Source organism: Lycorma delicatula, chromosome 8, assembly GCF_047948215.1.
Source record: "Lycorma delicatula isolate Av1 chromosome 8, ASM4794821v1, whole genome shotgun sequence".
Classification (NCBI taxonomy): Eukaryota; Metazoa; Arthropoda; class Insecta; order Hemiptera; family Fulgoridae; genus Lycorma; species Lycorma delicatula.
In genome coordinates this window covers 8,058,647-8,076,487 of record NC_134462.1, presented here as the reverse complement: position 1 = coordinate 8,076,487, position 17,841 = coordinate 8,058,647, and the positions used below count along the sequence as shown (strand labels likewise).

General features: G+C 29.8%; 2 protein-coding genes across 5 annotated transcripts in view; one reads left to right on the top strand and one right to left on the bottom strand.

Annotated features, from left to right (window-relative positions):
* Positions 1-7,078, bottom strand: part of Etl1 (SWI/SNF-related, matrix-associated actin-dependent regulator of chromatin, subfamily a, containing DEAD/H box 1) — a 62,762-nt gene extending 55,684 nt beyond the window's left edge. Inside the window, exons 1-2 of one of the 3 annotated variants that reach the window (XM_075372877.1) lie at positions 6,951-7,078; positions 2,969-3,117 (exon numbers count right to left, since the gene is read on the bottom strand). In XM_075372877.1, the coding sequence (XP_075228992.1) occupies positions 2,969-3,107 (139 nt within the window). In that variant the 5' untranslated portion in view covers positions 3,108-3,117; positions 6,951-7,078. Of the gene's footprint in view, positions 1-2,968; positions 3,118-6,791 lie in introns of all 3 variants that reach the window. The other 2 variants (XM_075372876.1, XM_075372878.1) reach the window with 2 other exon arrangements.
* Positions 7,079-7,919: 841 nt separating this feature from the next.
* Cypl (peptidyl-prolyl cis-trans isomerase-like 1 Cypl) lies at positions 7,920-17,322 on the top strand. 2 transcript variants are annotated; one of them, XM_075372599.1, is made up of 5 exons: positions 7,920-8,111; positions 8,885-9,018; positions 12,381-12,470; positions 14,285-14,392; positions 17,120-17,322. In XM_075372599.1, the coding sequence occupies exons 1-5, from the start codon at positions 8,044-8,046 to the stop codon at positions 17,233-17,235; spliced, it is 516 nt and encodes a 171-aa protein (XP_075228714.1). In that variant the 5' UTR covers positions 7,920-8,043; the 3' UTR covers positions 17,236-17,322. The 2 variants fall into 2 exon arrangements, with proteins under 2 accessions (XP_075228714.1, XP_075228716.1); XM_075372601.1 differs by lacking the exon at positions 7,920-8,111 and adding an exon at positions 8,118-8,254.
* Positions 17,323-17,841: the final 519 nt, after the last annotated feature.

Below are 17,841 nucleotides of genomic sequence, written 5' to 3'. Positions count from 1 at the left end.
TTAGGTTTTTCTTGATGACAAAAAGAACTTCATTGATGATTACGAACTGCAATGCAGTTGAAGATTCAAAACTGCATAAATCGGGATTGTTTTTGGCATCCTTTCTGGTCACCGGTGTAAACGCTGTGCTCGTCAAAGCAGCAGCCATTCCATATAGGCTTTATATGGCTACAATGTCATCATTATCCAATCTCAGTTTTGTAGAGTAATACAGGTACATGAGATTTCTTTTTGTTTGAATGCTAGAGGCCTAATTTGTGTCTTATTTCATGGTTAGAACCAAATACAGACTGAAATACACACTTTATAAGTTTAAATTGTAATCCCAGTGTTCTTCAGAGTAAATATGGATTTCGATCACAATAAAATATATGAGCCAGTAATAAACCTTCACAGTTTGATATCAGTATATCAGAATTATTTCTGTCATGTAAAATGTCATGGTAAAATGATAGGCCTGAGTTTTGGACCACGTTTCAAACACTTTCTCAGCGATATCTAAAGGTTTTGTTTTTCCAGCACATAATGCTAAGATAGTCTCATCTTTCTCCATATTATAGAACAGGTCTTGTAGTTTGAAAAATCCTGTTCGAGGTGTCTTCATTAACTGCCAGGTCTTGCTGTTCAATTTGCCATATATTGGCAAATTATGTTTCTTGAAACAGCATTACAGCTTTTTTGATAAGTTTTTGGCTTTGATTTTATTATTATTGTTCTCTAAATACCCAAATGTAACCAGGTAATCGACCACAGAACTATTATGGTCTTCTGTTTCATAACCATTCATCAAAACCAATAGTACAATATACATCACATACATTTTCATAGTCAACTAAAAAAAGAAGATCTGGCGATGTAATTCGTTTATTGTATCTGCATTATAAAAAAAATTAATGTACATCTATTTCAACACCATTATCTTCTACTAATAAACCACTGCTGTTAGCTCTGAATTAAACATATGTAGTACGGTATTAATTGATTCATGTGCATACCGGTGTAGATCAACTTGTTAAAATTGAAATACCTTCGACGCAAAGGGATTCGCGGCTGTTTTACGATTTGGCAGTAGGTGATTTAGAGAGAACTTTTTTATAGTTTAAGATGCTAATACATAAATTGACAGAACTAAATAAACTTTTACAAATGAAAACATCAACATTTATAAACATAGGTACCGGTTTAGATTTGTTAGCATTTCAAGCCTCTAATATTAGCTCTAAACTAAACCTACATGCAATATGGTGTTAACGTTACTTTGACCCTTTCAAATAACGCTCGTCGCACCACCCACCACAAAGCGCTCTGTTCCGATCTTTCAATTTTATTGAGGTGCATGGTGCAATACTGTGAGAAACATAAAGTTCTCCAATTGTCGATGGTAAATGTATATGTGGTCGCATCGACTGGGATTCCAGCTGATGAAAAGTATTGTATATTTTTTGTAATTTATCACCTGCCATAAAGCAGTTAATTTCGATCTTTCGCTTTTATCGTGGTGCAGGTAACTGAAATGAAATCAGAACCTCACACTCGTTGCAATTTACCACCTACCATAAAGCGGGTCATTTCATTCTTTCGCTTCAAGGTCAGTGCAACTGCCAAAACGCAAATTACTCGGGGGCCAAAGGTCAAGTTTGGTCCAGAAGGTACACATCCTATCTACTATCCATCAGTATATTATGTAGGAAAGTAAACTGATCATTAATCAAGTAAAGCCTGGCCAAGTTCACATGTTTAGTGTTGTCTACATTTCGCATAGCATTGAGTAATAACAAAGCATATATAAAACTAGCCTTTGACTGATGAACATTGACACAAACAAAATATGCAAAACAAGAACAGATGATATAGAAATGGGAGGTCCGATGTTACTTGAGTGTTAAATGCGCAGTCACACAGTTTCATAGATACATATGATAAGGTTACTTTACAAGTAAGGTTTAACTAATTTAAAATATACTGATATAGAAATGGTATCTAAGTTAAAGTTAAAAGATTAAAACAGAACAGAAAGATTACAAAGTGTACCAGTTAAGTGACAAATGACAACAAAAAGGAGGTTATGAATTGATTCCTCTGAATAGGTCTTTTTTAATAATAGTTAAAAGTTGAATTTTCTTCTTTTTAAAAATTTTATGATAAATTAACTTGATAATTGAAACTCATATTATTACAATCTCTCCAATAAAAAAGGGTGATGTGTTTGTTTGTTTGTTGTACTTTTATTTTAGCTGCTACTGATGCAGAGCACACCATGTGGTGCTGCACGCAGCTGATTATCTCCTGCTCTCTTCTGAATGAAGCACTTCATGTGTTAAAAAATCACAACTCAAGAAACAGTTAAATTTTACAGGCTAGAAGCAGCTGTTGTCAATTAATTTACAGATTTAATTTAATTTCTAAGCGTAGATTATTTTTAATATATTTTATATTTATATTAATTATTATATTTTAAGCATAATATATTTTATATTTATTCATTTATTATTATTTATGAATTTTTGTAATTTATAAAAATTTATTATTTTATTTATTCTGTATGAATTAGAATTTATTAGATAATTATTATTTATTTGTAACTTATTATTAAATTTAAATCAAAGGTTAACAATTCATATTAATATTTAAATTAATTTGTTATATAATTATTTTTCAAACTTATTAATAAAAGAAGGGATTATTAGTTAATATTTAGCAGTAAAAAAAAAAAAAAAATTGTGAAGATAAAACAACCAATAAAACCAAAACTTTATCAACATTTTGAACACATAATGCATAGTAAAATCATTCTTGAGTATTTTTCTTTTACTACTTTATTTCAAAAGCAATTTTGCACAACAAAAACAATTTTGCTCTCTTAACATAAATGCAACTAAATTTCATATTAGAAAAAATTATCTGATGCCTAAAGTTACTTAATTCACATAAACTAATAATTTTAATCATTATTAGACATTATACATACCTGAATTACTGCTATCGCTGTTAGAATTATCTTTATTAGAGTTATCATCTTTTTCATCATGTAATATATTCTTTTTAAATCTAAATCGTATTAAACTCTTCAACAGACTTGGACTGGATGAATCTTTATTATGAGACATTCTTTCAACACTAAAAATTAAAACAATTTTACAACCAATCATTAAACAGTAATTAACATACGGAAGGTAAAGAAAATAAAACTATAGTATTAAAGGATGATGACAACAGTGAACTGGTTACGCGTTCAAAAAAAGTATATAACATGCTAAATACATTTTTTACAATTGTAGCTAATGAAATAAGGGAAAACATTAACAGGGATAAAAAGTTAACATGATACGACAATAATAGTCATAATATCAGCTTCAGGGACGATCTATGCAAAAATTTCATCTTCTTGCTCTCGATTACAAAAGAAGAGCTAAAATCCGTTATAAATTCCTTACATGATCGAAAATCTCCTGGATTTAATGAAATAAAACTATTTTAATTATAAAAACGACTGCTGAATACATAATAAATGTAATGGTTTATCTTATTAATTTTAGTAGAGGTTCAGGGATATTTTCAGATATGTTCAAGAAAATTGTGGTTATACCTGTACAGAAGGGATCTGATCGGACTGTCCTGAGTAATTACAGACCTACAGCCCTCCTATCTATCAAAAAGTTTGTAAAAAATAATAAAAGTCAGATTAGTAAGTTTTTTGAATAAAGTTATTTTTTTAGCAAAAAACAATTTTGTTTCCAAAGTAAACTGAATACATACTAATTCTCCATTATATTTTATGTTGCAAGTAGTATATGAAGTATAAATGATGGTGATTTTTGTGTTGGTGTTTTTGTAAACTAATAAAGGCTTTTGATAGAGTAGACCATTACATTTTTACTTGATCGACTACAAAACATAGGTATCAGAGGTGTGCCATATCAGTGGTTCTATTCATACTTATCAGATCAGACTCAGTATACTAAAATAGAAAAAGAAATCAGCGATAAGGAAAAAAATACTGTATGGTATCCCCCAAGGCTGTGCTGTTTGGCTCCTTGTTTTTAGTGTACATAAATGACTTATATAATGGACTTGTATTACAACACCTGAAACATCTAGATTTCAACTACAGATATAACTTTGTGAACCCAGAGAGTGGTATACATACACAGAACATTGAAAGGTTGTGTGAATATACAAAACTGAAGAATGTATAATTTAGACATAAGGTAGCATCTAGCTTTATGCTCAGCAAACTCTCAATGTCAACAGTATAATGTCTTTGGCTGCTCTCAATAAATAAATGAGATATGTGAATATCAGGAAACAATTCAATTATAATTTATAGAAGTAATTTTGCTGTATACATACATCCTTATATATGTATATAAAGGAAAACAAATTAGTGCCCCATCATGTTATATGAATACAAAACACTTATTACAATATAACTGTATTAACTGATTGTTAAACAAAAGATTCTAGAAAAAATTTGGTACTTGCGTATTAACGCCACCGCAGCTACAGCTTTATTTAAAAACAAAGTAGTCAATCGGTGGAAAATGGGCCGATATAGAGTTTAACATAGATTCAAAACAGTCTCTTTATTAATTTTAATAAATGATATTTTATAGATATAATTTAACCAAACTTAACCTACGCTCGCTAACTTTGACTAATTAACAGGAGTGTTTTGATTATTTAAATAATAAATAATTACTGAATTTATTAAATAAATACTCAAAAAATTACGGTGTTAATTAGTCAAGGTTAGCGAGCGAAGCGAGCGTAGGTTAAGTTTGGTTAAATTATATAAATAAATAAATATAAATAACCATTTATTAAAATTAATAAAGAGACTGATCATTTTCCACCGAAATCCAATTGACTACTTCGTTTTTAAATAAAACTGTAGCAGCGGGGCGTTAAAATGTAAGTACCAAAAATTTATATTCTGATTAAATGAAATAAGATGTGGAAGGTTGAGTATTTAGCATTAAATAATGCAAATGATCTTAGATTTAACATGAAAAACTGTTAACGGGAGTCTTTCATCAGAATTTTCCAACAAACTAACTTTGGCCGAAATCAATAAAAAAATACACACCCATGAAAAAAAAAAATTAGAAATGAAAACGTATAATTTTCATAATTCAATGAATTTAAGATAGACAATAGTAATAGAATATGATTAAAGAAAGACATTTAAGGGATATTATGGCATTTTAAATATTTATATAATTATAAAACTAAGTTTTTTTGGCATATCTAAGAGGAAAATCACACAATACATTTTATTTTTTAAGTTGATATAAATACAAATTCAGTAGCAACCCTGTTTATCTACATTCTGTTAAATAAAATAATAGGCAATAGCATATTTTAAATACATATATATATTTTTTTTAATGAAAACTTCAGAACCCATTCTTTCATAATTTAGGTCCATTTAAAAAAAAAATTCAAGCTGGTTATGATGACATTTATATAAGAGAATAAATATTTTTTTCAAATTGGAAAATTTGGATTTAACATATTTACATGTATATAAATTAAATACCAAAGATTATAGACTGTTCAGCAAGATGGTTATGCTTATATGAAAATGTTTAACAGGTGTAAGGTGCTGAAGCCACAATACCACACTAAACTCACCCAACTCTTATCAGAAAAAATGAGAATGATTTAATTACTGTATCCTACTTTGTGACAGGTCTATTTTCTTCAAAAAATAATCTAATTGTAAGTAATTTTTTTATTTATTATTAATATACACATTAAAAATTATTTAAAATAACTTACTATATTTTATCTTCATACTTTCATATTTATTGTGAAATTAGTAGGCCACGACACTAATTATTAAGAAGTGTCGTGTGGCCTACTAAAGTGTCTCATTTAACCAACATCTGGTCCATCTAGACTAAATGAATGAGGTTATACCATAACAATAATGTTGCTTTATTCATTTAAAACAATCAATACTTGTATATATATAAAATAAACAGGCCCCCCCCTACATGAATAGCCTAGCTTACTGAAAAACGTTTTAAAGTTACTAAGGAAAATAATCATTATTCAAACACAGAGAGACATGTTACAATATTCAGTAGACTATACCAGTATACTTGAAAATAGACAGCCAGTAACTTATACAATGAGTGTATAAAAATAAGGATTTTATTAAATATGACTATCATTTACAAAACTGATACAGCCTGCTATTTACGTTCGAAAACAAAAAAAAGAAGTTAAAATTTATATGCAGCTATTTTTCTAAAAAATTACTCCAACATATATTCTAATATACTTAAATTAAATAATACATGTTAAATGTATACTAATGAGAAAATAAATAAATAAAATCTTACAAAAAAATTTCATAAATGAAAAAATATATGTATTAGCAGTAAAATCATTTAATATTTTAATTGTGTTAATCCTTAATTCAAGTACAACTTAACGATAATTTGAATTGGGTTATGCACAAATTCCAAAAACCTAACATTTACAGACGAAAAATCGCAAAGAATGCAATATTGAAATTAATTTCACAAAACTAATGAATGGGCATTTGAAAACTAGAACAAAATAACAAAAAATAAAGGAAACCATAACCTAAGAAATTACAGGGGAGAAAAAAGCAACAGCAATAGTACAATAAAATCAACAAAACATTTTACATTAACTACATAACAGATATACCGGCAATTAACATATAAATAGCGACAAATAAGGGTACAAAATTGTATATTTCGTACAAGCTGTTCAACACCCAAAAATCAATACAACTAATAAAGTAATGTACACACCAAGCAAATGAAGGCAGCAATTAATGTCACCCAGCAAAAACCAGTGTTGATTTTGCAGATCCACACGTAATATTACTGAAGCATGCGTTCGTTTCAATAGATGTACGGTAGTGTACTTTAAACACATATAATTTAGTACATCAAATTAGGTGTAAATACCTTAACAATAATAATCAAGGCTTCTAAAGTAATTTGCAAACTTCTATTAATCAAATGTTTCACCTGAACAGTCAAATGGTGGAAATTCACACAAAACAGTTTTTAACATACTGCCACCTGAAGAAAATAGGCAAACATTAAAATTGCCAGTATTCAATAATCGATATTTAACAATCGATAACTAAAATCGACAAAGAAAAGCTTAAAAAGTTGTATTGTCATACAATCTTAACGCGGGATATTTTAGTTGTTAACAAGAACGTTAATAAAAATCTTTAAGAATATTTTAGTGATAAAGGTTAATTTAAAGAATGTTCGATACCAATATTTCAATCAAGAAAAGGGGAAAAACATAATATTTTCTATAGTTCTGTAACGAATATAAGTCTATTACAAACTTATAATATTTAAGCATTCTAAACTTGAATTATAACTATAAGTTGAAACTTCGATAATATATATTATTTTAGTTACAATGTTAGAAAAATGTATATATGAAATACACATGACACGCAATCTTATATGGACAATGACGAATAATTCCTGACATGGTTAATTGAACCTCATTGTTAAAGTTCATCAGTAACAAACAGGAAATGAAATAAACAGCAAGTATACTTTCAGATACGTTGCTACCATATAATTAAACTAAGCGGTATACTTATAAGATGATTAAACACACCAGTTTTAATGTTATTTGAAAAAAATTAAATGGAACTCACTGGATTATTATAAATTAATTGAGATATAGGGATTAACGAATTTTTTAAGTGAAATTCAGTTAGAAAATATAATCCAAAGTTGTTATAATTTTAATTCATAATCAACTATTAATTGGATACTAGCTGATACATGCATAACATTTTTTTTTAGATGTGCCGTATTTGCTAGAAGAAATTGAGCATTAATAAAAGTTTTGCGTAGTTCGTTACGATCATAACAAACGATTCGGACACGTATTACACTCAAAGTTTGTGGTTGACGTCGCAGTTTGATTTGTTTACAGTTCACAATTAAGGTTAAAACTTCCGATTATTAAGTGCATGAAGTTAGCTCTGAATATACTTCCTAAGTATACACTGTGTGCTAAAGAATGATTGCTAATACTACGGGAATACCGGATAAACTATGGCAGCCTAAACACGCAGTTCTTGAAACATCGTACGTGAAGTACACCTTTTTCGTTCATAATTTACTCCTTTATTAAGTGATTCGCAAAATAACTTTTTAAAGCTTTAAATGTGTTTATGTATTTCGTGCATTGTAACTGCTTAACATTAAAATAATGGGTAGTATTATACAAAGTAATTATTGTACATTTTATCAATATTTTCTGTACTATTCACTAATTGTAATATTATGTATTATAATTCAGTCAGTAAAATTGCACTTTTATGTTAGTAATTTGCTAAAAGTATTTAAAATAAAATAACTTTTAGCATAGTGACTGGTAATAAAATTGCTAAATGTTTTTACATATATAGTTATTGTTAATAATTTAAAGTACTATGAATTACAAATACATTATACGTTGCATACTGAAGAATACAAAGAATATATTTCCCAAATAACAAACTGCATATCAACTCCAAAATTAGTTTAAATAAATTAAACTTCATATTCACATTTATTATTAATCTATCTGTAAGTGTATGTCTACCATGTAGTGGTAGTCTCCATATTTATCTCTATTATTTTTAATTCTTCAAAGAAAGTGCTTTGTGTACTTGTTTAATTATTAATTTAAATATGAATATAAGGTTCTTAAGTTGCTAAAAATAAGTCATATCAATGAATATTTTGAATTTTTCAGTTAAACAAAGCTTCAGTTTTGGCAAACTCCAAAAATGAAAAAAAAAATATATGTAGTGTTTGATAAACCATTAGCCAAGTGTCAAATTAACTGTAGTTATTTATAAGAAATTTTGTTATAGGATGGGAGAAATTGTTGTAGAGTTGTACTGGAAACATGCACCCAACACATGCAGGAATTTTGCTGAGCTTTGTAGAAGAGGTTATTACAATGGTACAAAATTTCATAGAATTATTCGGGATTTTATGATACAAGGTAGGTTACATATGAGAAACATTATTTAAAGTAGATTTAGAGGAACCTATTTTTATTTCGAAAAACAGTGTTCTTATTTGGTAAAACATTTTTTTGATAAAATGAAATTATTTTATGCAAACATATTCATTTTTGACAAACTAAATCTTTTAGGTAAAATCACTAAAATAAACAGAGATCGGTTAAAAAAACTATTTATTGTGATGCTCAACAAAGGGTATTGTTACATTTTTGAGGAAAAGAATTAAATAAATGTAGGAATAATACTTTCAGCTGCTTTAACCATGTTAAGTGAACAAACAATGGTAATCTATAAAGTGTGTGTCACAAAAAGCTTTACTTAGATTATGTTTTATAAATAATTTGTTGAAAAAATAGAATTTTATTACAAGGATCATTCAAATTTAAACTAGAATTTTGCCGCATGGACTGAGGAAGAGCAGTGAATGTATGGAACGCTGTGGGTAGTTATTTGGATATGTATGAAGGGGAACAACTGCCCATAAGTCATGTTTCCACATCAGTAGCATAGTGTTTGAGCACCAGGTACTATTTTCCATTGCGCAATAAATTATAATCCAATTTCTCACCAACGAAGGTGTTAAATCCTCTGAAATTCTGACTCCAGGCACAATTCGAAGATGTTCCCTATCAAAAACTCAAGTGTATGATTGGGCCCACAATTTTGAAGTGACTGTGATGCAGTGGAGAATGAAAGTCATGAACATCATCCACAGACCAACATCACAACATTTAGGCCGTTTGTGACCTTGTGGAAGATGAAGGTCGCTGACATTGAATCAGAGGTGGGCATAAGTGTTGAAAGTGTGCATATTGTCAGACACTCTTGGATACAATGAAGTGTCAGCAAGGTGGGTTACACTTCTTCTCACTGCGGCAAAGAGACATGTCCAGAAAGATATCTATCAGAGGCTTCTGAATCGCTTTGAGAAAGGAGAGGCATTTTTGGATCGTATTCTGACCTGTAACAAAACGTGGGTCCAACACTACATCCTGGAAAGCAAGAGAATAAGTCAGGAATGCTTATTGCAACAAAGGACACTAGCAACTGATTTGCAACATCCTCCATGACAACGCATGGCTGCATACAGCAACTCAGATTTGTATAAATTTGCAAAAATTCATTGTACATCTCTTGATAACTCACTACCTCTTTTCTTTTTTTTTCTGTTTAGCCTCTGAAACCACTGTAAGGTGTTTCTTCAGAGAATGAATGAGGGTGATATATATGAATGTAAATGAAGTGTATTCTTGAGATGTGTGGTTAATTGAAACCCAATCACCAAGGAACACTGGTATCCACTGTCTACTATTCAAATCCATCTTGAACACCCACTGTACAGTCCAGATTTGACACCATGTGATTTCTACTCCTTTGGGTTGTTGAAAGAAGCTTCAGGAGAGCGAAAAGATTTGAAGACGATGATACAGTTGTCAATCAATTGATGTGCACAATTAGTTATTGTGGCAGCCATCTTGTTTTTTTGATGAGGGGATCAGGAAGCTACCTATCCAGTGGAGAAAATGTATTTCTGTAGGAAATTATGTAGAAATATAAAGTAATTTATTTGTATTATCAACAAAGTTATGTAATCAAATTCCAGTTTATATTTGAATGACCCTCACGTTAAACTTTGTTTTTGTCACCAGTATTGTTCAGACTTTCAATTGACTTGAAAGAAACTTTATGAATTATGGTAAATTCAGTTAGTATCCTGTTTTTTATCTGTTACATTTTTAACATTAAAGATTATGTGTAGAGATTGTATAAAAACTTTGTTTTAATTGAGAACATATTTTTAAGTATTTTACAAATACTGGTTTAAGTATAGTACAAATACTGGTTTACTAGTGGTTTAAATATTTTTACAAATTTCTCTTTATAATTAAAAAAAAAAAAAAAAATGTTATTTCAGTTGTTAAAGGTAAGAAATGTGTTATGTACTGAATTCTGTGCTTTGACAATATTATTATAATATGTACATAGTTTCATTTTACAAAGGGGTGGAAAAAAGGATTTGAAGGAAAGAAGCACTCTCACTTCATGTATGTTTAGAGCATACAGTAGAACTTGAACTAACCCGTGCAGCTACTTCAGTTGAGAAACACAAAGGTCCATAGCTTTGTGAAGAGACTGCATTCTTTGCTATCTGGATGATTGAGACTGCAAGAAGTTTTAATTGAAACTCTTAACTGAAATTATCAAATTATATATGATCTTTAATAGTGTAAAATACTAAAACACAGTGTTCAATATAAATAAAATTTCCTATCCATACTGAGAGCCAAAATAATAATTCTTGTAAAAATAGTAGCCATACCATCAAAACCAACCTAAAGATAAAAATTTTTTTTTTTACTTAATTGACAGGTTTTAAAAAATCTGTCCCTAAATATTTATCAAATCTTAATTTTTATATAATCTCTAAACATAGAAATAAAAAAAAAAGTGAAAAAGGGGATAGATTTTTCATGCAATTTGCTATATTAACTGTACATACTTCTTTTAGAGAAATTGAAAATCATTTAGTCGAATGAAAATGATATGGTGTAAAAGTAGCTGTAAAAACTTAAATGTATTTTTTCCATATGAACCATTTACAGCTATACATTTCTCCCAACAGTGAACTACTTTTCTTATTACATCAACAATGAATATTGGTAGTCTTTCCTTCATCTACAACCTCACTGCATCCTTCCTAATGAAATGGATATCTTTAATTCTGGAAAGGAGTAAAAATTTGATGCCAAATCTGATGTGTATGGGTGGTGTAAAATAGGTTCAAATTTCAACTTTACAATAGCTTCAATGGTTGCATGCGATATGTACGGTCAAGCAATCTTGTGTTACAGAATTATCAGCTCCATGGATTGCTGAACATGACTCACATGTCTTCTGAGGCATTTTAGCAGCACCAAAAGGAAATAAAAACATCTCCTTTTGGTAGATCCCATCAGTCACAGAAACTGGTCGACCACTGTGAGGTTCATTCAAAATATTCGCTTTACCAGCTGCTAGTGCACAGAATTTTATTGCCCACCTACTTACAGTACTTTGATCAACAGTTTATTACCATAAATACCTTTTAGACAATGATGAATGTCACTAGTGTTTAATTTTTCCACTGTTAAAAATTGAATCAGTACATACTGTTTTAGATGCGTCGTCAAAAGCAGGTGTACTTGCTTGCATAACAAAGTGACTGACAGAAAATGAGAAGCTTTAACGTGGTATAAAAATACATTTTTTGAATAAAGTGGTTTACAAGTTACTCTTCAAATACCTTTTTGAAATATAAGCCTTTATCTTTTGAAATACATTTATTTTTCTTTTAATGTAGGTGGCGATCCAACTGGGACTGGTAAAGGTGGTACATCTATATATGGCAGGACATTTCCAGATGAAATTCATGAAGATTTGAAACACACAGGTACTATACTGCATTAGAAAAGTAAATATATATACCCATACGTACATACTTCCTATTACTCCTTCACTTATTCATTCTGACTAAATTATTTCTGTTTATAAAAAAAAGTTAAAAATTGAGCATAATTATACATCCACTTCTCCAATTATTTGATAATTCATAAAGGATACATCCAACCGATAAGAAATTTCATACTCGATACTTAGCAATATCTTAGTTGAGTTGAAGGTTGGCTTTATTATCCAGAATTAAATGTGAAGTTTATGACTATATTAAATATTTTGTTCTGAATTTAGTTTATGAACAACATAATTTATATCCTGTAACCAAATCCCTGAATTATAATTTGTTACTATTCTACACCTTGGGTCATGGTTGGAGATTTCCTTATGCCTGGTTTGGTTTTTCTAAATATATTATTTATTTTCCATCCAATTCGTATTTCTAATTAGTAGTTTCTTTTATTTATATCTTTCTTTATAAAATGAATGACGAACTTTTGCTTTTTGAAGTAGTGTTCCATTTGGTACTTGTGGTTCATAAAAATTAATTTTATACGTACAGAAAGTAATAACATGTTCTTAGAAATGGCCAGCAAATTTCACTTTGATGTGCTTCTATCTTACACTCATCTGTCGTCTGTAGAGGTTGTGATGTTTTTCTTTCTTTACCATAAAAAATAATCCTTAATTAACTACAAAATCAATTACTCATGTTGTATAATTTGCTCATGAATTTTTTAACTGTGAAGATTTGACCATACATTGAAACTTATACATTTTGAAAAACTGATTGAACTATTTTTCTGAGATTTCTTTTTCTAATAACATGTACTAGACTTGAAGATTGCAATAGAAACAACATTTCTACTGCATTTATCATTATGGTAGGCTATCAGATGTGTTTATTAGAAAAATGTCTTCATACAAGAAATATTTAAAAAAAATAAAATCAGTAATACTTAATTATAAAAATATTAATTAAATCCATTTCATCCTATATAAAATGGAGAATCCTCTAAATTACATTATTTGATACGTAATTCACAGTTCTTGAAGTTTAACATAAAGCATTCTCTTTCTTTAACTTGAACAAGTAATTGAATTAAGCACAACTTAGTTTGTAAACTGTTAAGATCTTTACCCTGCAAAAAGTACTCATTTTTCCATTTCCCATGTTTTTAATGATTCGTATAGCATGGATTCACTTTGTACTTGAATTTTCAAAAGCTAATTACATTTGTGTAATGAGGGAGTCCTTTGTATGTAATGCTTGGAATTTATGGCTGAGGTTTCTGCATTTTATATTATAAATTCAGTCTACCCTTGATAATACTTTCATTGATTTTTCAGTTCTAGGTTACACATTTTCTAATTATAAGATAGTACTAATACCATGAATGCTTTATCTAAATATTCTGTTTAAATTATTATTCAGTATTTTCACTAATTCTTCAGATTTTAAAAAGGAAAAAATTGAGGAGCTAGGCAATAAGGCAATATTTCAAAAACTTAATTTTGAGAAAGTTACGTTTAAATGTTTGTCAATGATAATATTCCAAACCAGAACTAATTATGATATTTTTATTTATATTCAAAAAAATCTTTACAGTAGGTAATATTTTCATGTAAAATAAATCTTATTATTAAAATTTTTATTGTAATAATGCTATTAAATATTGTCCTTCTTCCATACAGGCCATGGAAAATATGCCATATTGTTCTTTATTAACCCAGCTCCTCAATTGTCTCCTTTGTGAAATGGGAGAAATGTATAGAATATTCTGTCAAAAAAATAATTTTACGTAATTTCAGGTGCTGGAATATTATCAATGGCAAATTCAGGTCCAGATACTAATGGTTCACAGTTTTTTATTACACTAGCACCAACACAGTGGCTTGATAACAAACATGCTATATTTGGTAAGATATTATTATGTAATTGTTCTTTTCTTACTCACTATTAACATTTTATATGCATGAGGAAAAAACATATCTCATGTGAACTTTCAAGTATATTGGTATAAATATTTTCTTGATTCATTGGAAAGAAAAGATTTCTAATTGTGTGGCAATTCTGAATTAATTCAGTTTATCTGCAAAAACTGGGAGCAGTCTAAATTTTGCTTTATTTTCATTTAAGAAAATTATTTAATTGCAAACAGTTGGTGACGTGTGAGACATAGTAGTAGAGTATCTTTCAGTTTTGTGTAATGCATCCTGTTGTAATTGCATGTGTGTGCGTCTCATTCAATGGGATGCAAAGAAAGAGAGTTTTTAAGTAGTATTATTTTAAAATTCATCAACAGAATAATATTGTTTCCATAAAGTAAAATCTTTTAATTATATTTTTAAATAAATTGTTAGGAAGATTTTTCAAATGATTTGGCAATTTATTAAAAATTGCAATAGTAGCATAATAAGACCCTTTCTTGTAAGCCAGAGTCTTATGTTGGAGTTGTACAAAAACAGTTTATTCATTATTCTTTCCAGCAAAGATTGCACATCCATAAATATAAACACTAGGTTAAGTTAACGTATTTAATTCTCTAAATGTACTTCTACTCAATTCATATTATGGGTGCCAGATAATGATTTGACATCTCATTTTTATTTCTTAAAAATTCATTTTTAAGACTTTTTGAGGGAGCTTAAGAGATGACATAATTTATGCAAGAATATATGTAGAGGTAATAAATAATAATGATGAAAAGCTTAGCATTTTATTAAGGTGCTTAAGAGAAAAACAGTACAGCTTGATTTTGTTACAAATGAAATCAACTTGTCATCTAATAAAATACTCAGAAATTTCACTTTGTGAGCAACAGAAATACAAGGGTTATTTTTTTTTCAAGGTCCAATTGGTCACGAAATTAAAATCACAGTGAAAATAAAAATTTTTTTATTTGTAACAAGTACTTACATAGTTGGGCTATTTCTCTACATAGTCGCCACTCTGATTTAGACATTTGTCATAGCGTGGTACCAACTCTCCAATACCCTCGTCATAGAATGGAGCCGCCTGTGTTTTCAGCCATGTTTCTACGCTGGTCTGCAGCTCGATGTCTGTGCCAAAATGTTGTCCTCCTAGCCAGCGTTTCATGTGAGCAAAGAGGTGGAAATCGGATGGAGCCAAGTCCAAGCTGTATGGTGGGTGATCAAACACTTCCCAACGAAAACGCTGCAGGAGCTTCTTTGTTACAGCTGCAGTGTGCGGCCGAGCATTGTCATGGAGAAAGACAACATTCCTCTCCGCTTATTCTGAATTTCTACTTCGTAGATGTTGAATAGTCATGCAGTATGATGCTGCAGTGATGGTCGTGCCATGTTCCATGAATTTCACCAAGAGAACAACATTTCGGTCCCAGAACACAGTAGCCATACACTTTCTGTTGGAGAAGGTTCGCTTGAACTTCTTTGGTTTACTGGGAGAATGAGAATGCATCCACTGTTTGGATTGTTCTTTTGTTTCTTCAGTTTCGAAATGGACCCATGTTTCGTCCCCTGTGACAATTTTATTCAAAAAATCTTCTCCTTCATTGTGGTAGTGCTGGAGAAATGTTAGGGAGGCATCCATTCTCATTGTTTTATGATGGTTGGACAGCATCTTGGGAACTCATCTCGCACACAGTTTGTGGTACTGAAGTCTTTCACTCGTAATGGTGTAGAGAGCTGACCTTGAAATTTCAGGAAACGAATCACTCGATACAGAAATTGTGAACCGACGATCTTCTCGAATTGCCTCATCCAGTCGCTCAACGAGAACATCGGTTGACACTCACTTCCTTCCCTGACCGCCTGCATCATGAACATCTGCACATCCTGCTTTAAAGTTCCTGCACCATTGTCGCACTTTGCTGTCACTCATTGAAGTTTCACCGTACATATTACTTATTCGTCGATGAATTTCAGCTGCATTACACTCCTCAGCCTGAAGAAATTGAATTACTGCACGCACTTCACACTTGGTGGGTGATGCTATTGTTGTAGACATATTTACATGCTAGATGCATGTTCAGAACTAAACGAAGTGACGTGGTGTGATTGAAGGCCATACTAGAGACGCTGCGCAAAGGTTCATCCGATTTTTACGCAGGTTTTTATTTCGCGACCGATCGGACCTTGAAAAAAAAATAACCCTCGTACTATTATTATCATTAATGAGAATTCTCTCCTTGTGATCAATAATTTTATGTGTGCTGAGAAACATTATTAAAACAGTTTCATCCAAATTTAAAGTGAATAGTGTTTTTTTTTTGAGCTACTATCATACAATTTTCCATTCTTTTAGATAATTATCTTTAGATATAGATAGTTATGTCATATGTGAAAAGGGTTACAATGAATAGATCAAGGTTTTGAGGTAGGTAATTGATAAAAAAAATGAGAACACTTTCACTCCACATTCTGCATCTTGAAGCGAGGATCTAAATCTTATTTGTGTATTCTTATCAAAAAGTGAAATTTCAAATACTTAAAGTTTGTAAGGTATGACCAACTAATCCTCCGATTCTTTATTAGTTCTTTCTATATCCTTGATATTTTCCTTGTCATTAACAAGTAAAAAAAAGTTTTAATTTGATCAAATTATTTATTTTAGTTTGCATGTTGTTTAACACAAACAGATTTACTTGTGTTTTTTTTTTCTAGGTCGTATCCATTCTGGAATGACAGCAGTTAAAAGGATAGGACTTGTTGAAACTGATAAAACCGATAGACCTGTTGATGATGTGAAAATAGTAAGAGCCTTTATTAGATCACATTAATGTACTGGTAATGTTCATGAAACAATTTTTGTTTTGATAAATGTATGTATGTAAAATTATTATTTTAATAAAAGTTTTTACACAATTTTTTAATTTTCTGTAAATTAAAAATTTAAATAACTGCAATGAGCTTTCTATTGTTTATATTAAAAATCTTACTGTCAAGCTACCGGAAATTGTTGAATTAATATTTTATTCTAATGAGTATACATTTTATGGGTGATGTCAAGAATGGTAGATGTACTATACAAAAGATTGAGAAAGAAACTGCTCTAATGTTTGTGTGGATGATCAAGGAAAATGTTAGAAATTCTGAACAGAGGAGGATCATTAAATGAAGAAATAATTATTAATAAAAAACAGAAGTGGTTGTATGTAGTCCTTTACATAATAATGAAAGTTATGTCACTTTGTGGTGATAAATTAAATTGCTTTAATTTTTCTCTATAAAAATGTTTAAACAATGTAAAAAATAAATTACAAAGCAATAATGTATGATTAAGAGGGGAGGGGGGACACTATGCATGCCAGGCGTATTTTTTAAATCTTAAAATGACAGATCCAATCTGACTGGATCACAGTAAACAATTTTATAAATATAAGTAA

Bases quoted from the DNA above. Each gene is read 5' to 3' on its own strand.
- Cypl (XM_075372599.1), top strand. From the start codon at position 8,044: ATGATTGCTAATACTACGGGAATACCGGATAAACTATGGCAGCCTAAA. The intron at 8,112-8,884 runs GTACGTGAAGTA...ATTTTGTTATAG, and splicing joins CACGCAGTTCTTGAAACATC to GATGGGAGAAATTGTTGTAG. The intron at 12,471-14,284 runs GTACTATACTGC...ACGTAATTTCAG, and splicing joins TGAAGATTTGAAACACACAG to GTGCTGGAATATTATCAATG.